The sequence below is a fragment of the Poecilia latipinna genome, unplaced genomic scaffold, assembly GCF_001443285.1.
Source record: "Poecilia latipinna isolate Pla-1442-1.1 unplaced genomic scaffold, P_latipinna-1.0 Scaffold284, whole genome shotgun sequence".
In the NCBI taxonomy this organism is placed as follows: domain Eukaryota; kingdom Metazoa; phylum Chordata; class Actinopteri; order Cyprinodontiformes; family Poeciliidae; genus Poecilia; species Poecilia latipinna.
Genome location: NW_015112900.1, coordinates 2,621 through 12,764, shown reverse-complemented (window position 1 = coordinate 12,764; position 10,144 = coordinate 2,621). Strand labels below are relative to the sequence as shown.

Genomic DNA, 10,144 nt, shown 5'->3' with positions numbered 1-10,144 from the left:
TCTTCCTCTTCCTTTGCTGCTTCTTCTGTCGTTTCTAGTTTTGTCTCAACTTGCATTCCTATAACTGCAAAAATGCATAAGGTATAATAATAATAATAATAATAATAATAATACATTAAAAGCAGAAATCAAAACTATATCTCCTGGAAAATTCTTGAAGACTAATTTAATGAAATCAAAGGATAGAAATAATAGCAGCACCTCAGGTTGAATTTTTATGAGGATGTTGAAAGAAAATCAAGTCCACATCATGAAATTTAACTGATATGTCATTAGAATAACAACAACAACTTAAACAATTACAGAAGTTTGATGGAAGTTTGTAAAATGTCTTTAATTTTGGTTCCTTTTTGTGTCAGTGCAGGTGTTTCAGATGATGACGTTTGTTTATTCAGGTAAAATGATGAAATGCAATCAGAGAACGTACCTTTACTTCTTGGCGGTAAAAATTCTCCTAAAAAAGCAAATAAAAATATTTTATAAGTCAAGTGAGAAACTGAAACAATGAAGTCAAAGTGTAGATACTTTTTCACATGTTGCATTCTAAATCTAATTAATTGAAACATTTTAGAGGGAAATATTAAGTGTCTAGTTAATAATGACCAGGGATGAAAAAGCACAACTATTAAAGGAAAGAAGAAGAAGAAGAATCTCCTGTTTTTATCTCCATTAGTTGGTTGTTATGGCAGAATCCAAACTTCACCCACCCAAAAACTCAAATACCTTTTGGTTTCTTACTCTTCACCTGACCTTCCTCCTCCTCCTCCTCCTCCTCCTCATCCAACCATCTTTACTCTTTTAGATGGTTCATAAATAAAAGAAGCTTAGATGTAAAAACTATTCTGCCCAATTTAACCTGATACAGTGTCTCCAAACTTTATACTTGCTGCAAATCAAATTATATAAACACAACAGTCAAAAACTCATCCATGGCTTACAGCCTTCTGCTGTCATGTTGTAATGTTATATTAACATTTTTGTGTAAATTATTTAAGCTACAAGTTGTTTCACCGTATTTTCGTCGGGCAGAAACTGACATTTTTGGATCCCAGATGTGAATGTTTTCCTGTACTTCTCCAACTATATTAGATTTTAATCTCAAGAAGCTAACCCCAATTTTAATCTTAATTTTACCATGTTTCTTCCAGACTTGAATCTGATACCAGATCTTTCTAGAAGCTAAAGATTAGATTAGGGTGATGGCAGGGAGGCCTTCCAAGCAAAAAGGCGTCGAGTCCATCACCAAAAATAAATTATAAATCAATGAAAACATGCAGAAATCTGCTGATTTCTGAGATACCATCAAAAAAAAATTCCATTTATAATTTGCCACATTCCATTTTTCAATAAAACTTTACAAAAACATATATTGATATTGTGATTTCATAAAAATTATTTTAAAATCCAAATCTGCTGCTAACCCCCTCCTTTTAGGAAATTCTTACTCAAACAGTTTAAAAATATTGAATTGAAGTAGATTTTCCATTTGTTTGTGCTACACACAAAAAATTAACATAGAAGGTGAAATTTGGCATAAGATTGAGGAAGCATGACTGTATGAAGCTGCTGCTGTACAAACCTTTTTTCCTCACTGCATACAGCGTTCCTGCAGAGAAAGATAAAAAATATGTACATGAATGTGTTGAAAATTTGATCAAAAAATAATATATAATATATATATAATATATAATAATATATATAATGTATTATATATAATATATTATATATATATATATATATATATATATATATATATATATATATATATATATATATATATAATATAATCACTCTTTCAAACATGCTTGAATACTATAAAATATAATTCCTATTTTTATTAAAATGTGATGTGTAATGTGTGTGAAGAACTCAGTGTACCTTCGTCTTCATCCGGAGCAATGAGGTTCGCAGCGAAACTGAACACGGCACTAATAATGTTTGTTGATTCGTCCACGGCATCGTTCACCACCTTCACAGGATCTGAACCGAACTTACTGAGGCCTCCTGGTGGAGCACAGAGGTCAACAAGGCAAAGAACACAAATATTTGAGTTTATATTCATCAGCATTGCAACTAAACTGAATAATTTCAAACAATAAGAGTTTCTGTATAAACAATATTTTCTTCAAGTTCCACTTGAGGGGTTAAACTGAAAGTGCGGCAGCAAGAACTTTTAAGAAATTGATCCAAAAACATCACAGGAGGTAAAGGAAACCCATCTTCCAGTTTGACCTCCTCAGGACACATTCCACCATAATGCTGCATGAAGAAGCATTTCAGAAATCCTCCAGATCCTCAGCCATCAGCTTCAGCCGGAAGCTGCTTTATATATAACAGGGATTTCAGAGGAGCTCGATTAGCCTAATCAGAAATCAATAATTAATGCAACTAATTGGAATCAAGCTCATCTGAAGTTCAATCATTTCAAAAACCCATAGTTTCTTTTTCAGATCAAACTTCACTGATGGGTTTTGTGAATGTTTGAACCAGAAAAGTTCAGGAAATAAACTACAAACATCAGAAAACAATGCAGTCAATGTACTCCTCCCTCTACAGAACCATTAAAAATAATCATGACTGTACAAATTATCATTCAGTAGTTTTGCAAACTTACAAACTAATGAACAGTCAATAATTACTATGCTATTATTATAGTTGAAAAATCTGTTCCCCTCCTCACCTGTGGTGGCGCTGCACCAAGAACCACTGAACCATGAAAACCTCTAAAGAAGACACTGAGGAACTGCCTGATTCACAAAATGAAAATAAAAGTTGGACTGGCGTCAGATTTTAGCGGTTGTAGGATTTCTTTTTTGTCTAGCAAAAAGACAACAAGCCATTTCTCATGTTAGCTTTAGGCTCTAGCATTTGTTTTGGTTGTATTTACCCATAATGCCTTGCGCTACAGTCCGCTTCCTTCTTTTGGAGCGGTTTTATTCTGTCTCTAAATTAAAACTCACTACCACAATAACTAGAGACTGTTCATTTCTTTGTATGTGAGCAAATGCACAAAATCAGGACAGAATCAAATATTCATTTCTCTCACTGAAGCTAAACATCCAGAATGTGGCTAACGCACCAGAAATTGCTTGTAAATGCATCTTCTTTTAAACACAGAGACTAATCTGTGAGCAGCTATGTTTTGCTGTTATATGAAGCCATTAGTAGTTTTAGAAGAAGCATGAAGGATCTGCTAAGTTAGCTGCAGGTGGGAAGTCTTGCCTCTGCGCCCTGAACTCTTTAAAACCTTCCTGATCCCAGCAGGAGGCCGATCTGGTTGGATGAAAAACAGTGATGAGTAAAAACTTTTAGTGAGAAAGGAAAGAAAAAAACAACATGATGGGTGAAGTTTTACATGCATCCAGTCTTTTTCAATAATAAAACTGATTGTTACACCTTTTACAAATATTATTATAGTGTCCATTAATTTGCATCACGCTGTCAGTATAAATTAAAAAGAAATAAGATAACTAACCAAAGTCAGTTTCTTGTGAGTCTTTCTGTTAGAGATGAATGACGAGAGATTTTCAGTGGTAGAGTTAGAATATGTTATAACATGGTAATTCAAATCATGTTATTTGAATAATATTATTCATTTACTATTCAATTAAATTAAACAATGCAGAGACACTGCAAATTATTTAATATGATGAAATTGAGGAAAATTTCCCAGGTGAAATTTTTCTGAAGTTTTTCCCTGAAGTTAGCAAAAATTAAGGATACTTTATAAAACATACAATAAAAACTAAAAGAAAATATTTATTTCTTCCTTTATACCCAAATAAAATACATGTTCACGTAATTCCAAACATAAGTGCTTATAACTAATATATTTGTAAATGCAATAATTGTAAAGTGGCTTTATCCATTTTTTAAAATTGCTTTAATCTAATTTGAAGTGCAAAACAACAGTTTCTACAAAACGTGAAGTCAAACTGGAAACAAACATAAGTAAATCTCTAAAACACTAAACTTAAAATAACAGATGAACCACAGAGCATCAAATAACAAAGACATATTCAATAAGTTCAACATCATAATTGACCAAATATTAACCATTCTTCTTTTACCAGCAATGGTCTTATAGTCAGCCACATCAAACATAATAATGAACACGCATGTCCAGGTGATGATTAGTGCCAGAACCAGGATCCAGGCCAGAGGGGAGCTGAACGTGGAGTAGAGGTCATCTGTCAAAGTTTTCTTCGATGACCGGAGAGTCGTCGAGCCGGCCTCCACGGCCTTCCCGTCAATGACCATGGTGGTTGTCACTGACGAGCGAGCTAAAGAAAAAGACAAAACATGGTCAAATCAAAAAATAAAAACATAAAACCAAAAATATCTGCTCGATCACATCAGACAAAATGTACAGAAAAAAACCTAGGAGTGATTTTATTCTCTTATTCTGATCCCTGTTGTAACAAAAGTCTGCATCGTTCTCCATGGTTTCTCCATCTTTCCTTGTTTTCCTGTCAGTTTCCTGACCTTTGCTCCTCATCTGTGTCCACCCAGTTATTCCATGTAAGTTATATTATTTATTCACATTAAAAACTTTGGTTTTTCATGACTCTGTATTTGCACACCATGACAGATTTTGCTATTGCCATATGTTTGACTGTTTTTTAAAAATCCAATCTATTATCTATGTACAACAAATTATTAGGGTCATACTAATAAAATAAAAAAATAAGTAATATTGAGAATAAAGTCAAAAATAATACTAGGCTGAAATCATAATAAATTATGAGAATGAAGTCATAATATTTCAATAATAAAGACAATATCACCAGAATAAAATCATTATATTCAGAATGTTTTTCTGTAATAACTTTATTTTCATAATATTATGGCTTTATTCTTTGAAATTAACTATTTTAATTTTCTTAGCATTGATTGTATAATCTGTCATAAAATGAACTCTTGGGTGCAATGGGGTTTTTTTCTTGCAAACCTGGTTTTTCAGTATTTTACATTGTGCTTCACTTTAATTCCCATTTTCTTCTAGCTGTATTTTTTTGTTTAGTTTTGGTTTTCTTTGTTTTTTTTTTTTTTATCTAATTAGGGAAAACGTTAGAGGACCAAGGATTGGGCCGTTGTGGTTTCCCTGTGTTGTATTCATCAGCTAGACATCCTTCATTTGAATTTTCGCTCCTGAAAAATGGACCTTGGCTTCATGGCGGCATCCCAGTCAGTCGTTTACGCTGCTGTGTGTCTGTCAGACGAGCTGAAACCACCTGTTGACTCTCCTCAGCTCACTGCTGGCGGCGACTGCAAGCTTCTTCATTACTGCTGACTAAGAAAGCTTAGCAGCTCTGAACACAAACCACAATCCACCCTCCGCTCCCATTCCCACAGATCCAGTCTGGATACCAGCTACAGCATGTGAGGCCAGTGTTTTGTGGATGGACCCTCCCACAATTAATAAATCAATCAATCATCAATCTTTATTTTGTAAAGATAGCGATATAAACGCATACAAAAATATAATTAAGAAAACTGGCTCTAGAAAACACTGCACATAGAAGGTAAAATGTGTTTTATAATGAAAATGTGGAGCTAATAAAAGACAAGATGCACTCTGACTCTCAGCTGTGCAATCCTGCTTCAAACATCAACACTGGACTATGAATAATACATAAATATATAGTAATTAAGACATGACAGCATACATGTAACACAAAATATGAAACAGCCATGCAATAAGACTTAAAAAATGTCTGGATGTATCTAATGGGAGATAATCTCACTTTTTTGACCTTTCTGTCCAGCATCGGTGTCTGACCTCACAAATGTGCTTCTCGAAGAATTATCAGAAATTCCTGTGAATATACTGCTAGACCTTGGTGAGAGATTTTCTAGAAGAGTTAAAGCTGTTATTAATGCAAAGGATGGACCAGGATCATATTAAACATGATGTTAAACATGATGCTGGGATGTTATTTAACTCCATATGTGTGATACGGAAGACGAGTAAGAAAGTTTTGCAGTATAATTTATTTTTTTTTTAAATTATTACCAAAATTGTATTTTTTTTTTTATTTATTTGTTTGTTTGTTTGTTTGTTTGTTTGTTTATTTATTTATTTCTGTTTGCTCATTGTTTACTCCCTGCTCCTCTCTTGCCGTCTCTCTCTCCCTCAGTCTGCCTGCCTGGTCTCTCCTCACAGCTGAACCTTGTTTACAATCAGTCATGTGTTCATGATCCAGCAATCAAGCTCCATAGTACTAAAGCTGCTCATTTTCTTTCAGTCTGTGTTGGTTTGTTTTACTCCTGGTGTTCCAATGCAGTTTTCCCCTCATACTACTGTATTTGTATTTTTTTTCATCAATAGTATATATCTCATCATTTTTGTGTTCTTCTACAACCATGACAGGAAATAATTTAAGGCTTGTTTCAATGTGATTATCAGTGTGACTGGTTGAGATATTGACAAGGTGCTGATAGGTCTCTACATTTAGATCAAAGTAAAACAGAATCATGAGTAAGTGCAACTTTATGGCCACTCGGCTGGAAGACATTTGTTTTTGCTGCTGGCTCACTTACGTTGACAAAACCATATGAAGCAAGGAGCATGCAGTGCAACAAAAAGGAAAAAAAAAAACATTTAAATTTCATTCAAGGCGGCATTAAAAAAACGTCTTAAATTTGACTTTCTGAAACCTGCAGAAACTTTATTCCAGTCGAACTTCACTACAGCAAAGTATTTCAAATAATATCACTTAACCCTTGTATGTCGAAATGGGGTCCAACTGACCCCACACACGTAAAACCTGCATCATTTTCCATAGACCTCTACGTTTGCCTCAGTCCTCACATGCACAAGGGTTAATCTTCTATTTGGCAAAACGAAGCTCTGGATTAAATTTTTTCTGTAATTCCTCTTCTTGAGCTTTCAGAAACAGCCTTCCTGACATCAATGTTTTAGTTTTCAGATGACCTCTTAACCTGTGGCCTTATCATGCAAGCTTGGATAAGCACCAGTCTCTGAAACCTGCTTTAAAAGGCTTGTTCAGTCATCCACACATGAATCCTCTAGTTTACAGCTGACCTGTCTCCATCTACGGTTTCTACACTCCTACCAGGTATCTGTTGAAGCTTAGCTAAGGTTGTCTGCAGAGTGTTGTCAAAGAAAGCCTGAGGAATCTGTAAAATATTACTATAAAAGCAACAAAATGCATTGCTATGTTCTAAATAAATAAAGACTAAAAACTGGTTTATCTATTTATATCAATATTATTAATCTTTGTGAGGAAAAACCCATGCTTTAGTCTGGGATAAAATATTAGGTTTATTATTTTCTGTCAGACATTCTTTGTTTTTCACCCAAAAATTGATCTATCAACTCTTTGAAACTTAAATGTTGCTTTAAAAACTTCAGATAATATTTAAGTTTTTGAGATATGAGGAAGAAAAATTTCAGCGCATGTTAATTTCCAGTTTGAGTTCAAATTTAATCAGTTATCTGGAAGTACAATTTATTAAGATACATTTTTAAATAAATAAAATTCAAGGTCTACAGCTGCAAGTCTGAAAAGTCAGCTTCAGCTTCTCCAGCTGCAATTAAAAACCAATGCAGAGAAATCTTTAAATTTCAACTTGTAATCCAGTCTAATGAGAGCCATTATTTTTGCAGTTTTGTAACATTTATAGCAAAAATATAAATTTAAATGCTTCTTGACTTACAGTTATCCCAGGAGTCTTTGCTTTGTAGTTCATCACCAAGATCCAGTTAGTTAGTTTGTAATGATACAGATATAATGTAATCATCTGATCAAGCAGTGAAATTGGAAACTTAAAAGAAAACTTCTCATATATTGGCGTTTCTGGTAGGAATTCAGAGTAAAATTTGAATATAAGCTTCAAGTGAGCCTGACTTATTTTGTGCTATGATGTGATAAAAGTGAAGAAATCCATTTTCAAACAGGAAGTCTGCAGCCATGTTTTGGTAATCACACTTCTTCTCCAAAGCATGTTGGCAAAGGTTCACACATGGCTATGTTAGCGGAACAACAATAAAAACTGAAAGAGTAATTAAAGAAATACTTTCATAATATTTAATAAGAATTGATGAGTAGATTAAATATCTCACTGCTGAGCATGTAATTCTTAATTTTGGGTCTCTTTTGACCACCAATAAATGTACTTACTCAAAGGTTGGATTTTTCTTATTTATTAATTTACGATAGTATTTTAAGGCTTATTGCACTAATTTGAGATCTGCAGACAGGAGTGAACTCTAGTTTCACAAATAAGTTTAATTGACTACTATCCATCAATCTGGTAAAATAAGAAAAAGTAACGTCATGCAGTATCAGGTGACATGATTATGGGCGACAGCAGAGTCAGTGTTGATAGTGACTGAGTCTCAGAAACGTCTCAGATCTACGAAGAGCTGCAAGCTGCTTATTTATAAACACTTTAAATTAAAGAGTTTATTACAGGAGCGTCCAAACATTTCTGTCATGTGGGCCAAAATTGTTGAATTAAAAGTATTTACAGATCAAGAACGTAACGATATATAAACTAAAAATAAGCAAAGGAAGTAGCCCAATGTTTTTGGTGTTGTTGGATTGTTGATCAAAAAATGAAGGATTTCGCAAGTTTGTTTTATTAAAAGAAAGACATTTAACTTTAAAATCCTTTTAGGATCTCTTAAGTTTATTCTCAGTTATAAGAACAGAATTTGTGTCACTTTCTTTCAATTTTCCTTCTTTATTTAACCAAGCTTAATAGATTTAGGTGAAGTAAAGTCAGCTTTGCAGTAAAAGTAAAATAAACCTGGTTCTAATTATTATAAAAGCTTGGTTATAAAAAAAAACCTAATACTTTGTTGTACTTAACATTATGTTCATCAATAATTTTACCCTGATTAAAAATATAAAGTTTAATAAGCAAGTTTGTATCAGTCTTGAAGTGCAGTTGGGGCCACAAATGGCCCCTGGGCCACAGTTTGGACACCCCTAGTTTAATTTACAAAACAGCAAAACTTTTGCAAGAGTGAAACAGAAGGTAGATGTTTAAAATGAGATAAAACTTTACCTTCAGCTGCTTCAGTCATACTTCCAGAATTAAAATCCTTCTGAAAAGGCTTCAGTCCTTCAGCAGATTGTTTCCATGAAGACAAAACATCAGGATTTTCCTCACTCCTCTGAACGATTTAATCCTACTGGGTACTTCAGCGTGAAAAACTCTTAAGCAAGACTCTTGTTTGTAAATTAGAACTTCCTTTCTTTTATCAGACAGCCAAAAAGTCAAATTATTTTCTAATGTTTGTCTTTAATGCTTCCCAAGAGGAAAAGGCTGGAGAGACAGAGACCAAGTTTAGACAGTCGCTGTCTTTGCCCTTTGGCAGGTTGGGCCTGGGATTGCAGATACAGCAATACCCCTCCTCCACCCCCTCCTCTGCTCAGACAGAATTAGACTGACCACTGGGACCGCTGCAGTGACCCAAACAAAAGGCAGAAGTGAAGAGAGGTAACTTCACCCCACCGGCCACGTTGCTGCACCATGTGACCACAAGGTGTCCAGCGTGTTAATATCTTTTAATGCAACATTTTTTCCATGAGTTTGATGGAAAAATCCAGCTGCCAGCTGAGAAACTGTGAACCTAACTGGTGCTGTTACATTGACGTGGCGTTCAGAGCCAGGGATATTTTTAGAGGGGGCTTCTGCTGTTGGTATTCTGCTTTGCCTTTTAAGGCCAGAGGTGTGACCCCACTAATCACTCTGCAGCAGACCAGACCTCCTCTGCTGCATGCAGGGCTGTCATCAACTGGTGAGCACAGCAGAGCTCAGATTGTGGAGTAGAAACTGGAAGCAAAGTGAAATAGATTTCAATGCCGTCATGGTTAAGAAAATAAACAGACGGTTCAAAAGAGACCTATCATGCTTCCATGAACAGGTTTGGATAAATCTATTGGATATACAAAACATGTTCATTACAATTTTATGTAGAAAATCATTCTTAGACGATGAGATTTTAATCTGATAGTTTCTGCATATTTTCAGCTCCTTTCAGGATGAGCTGTCTTAGGGCCTCTGTCACTTTAAATCCAAATAACCTGCTGCTGCTGACCTAACTCAGTGTTTATACCTGCATGTGAAAATGGCTGCGATGGCTTAAATAAGAGAGAAAAGACAAAGA

General features: G+C 34.5%; 1 protein-coding gene across 1 annotated transcript; it reads right to left on the bottom strand.

Annotated features, from left to right (window-relative positions):
* Positions 1 to 2: 2 nt before the first annotated feature.
* Positions 3 to 9,396, bottom strand: LOC106948349 (triadin-like; the record flags this gene model as incomplete). The annotated part of the gene is made up of 7 exons (XM_015033965.1): positions 9,040 to 9,396; positions 4,071 to 4,283; positions 3,223 to 3,273; positions 1,879 to 2,004; positions 1,580 to 1,606; positions 428 to 454; positions 3 to 64 (listed from the first exon to the last, which is right to left on the bottom strand). Coding segments are annotated over exons 1-7 (525 nt in total), but the record flags the coding sequence as incomplete, so codon positions are not given.
* Positions 9,397 to 10,144: the final 748 nt, after the last annotated feature.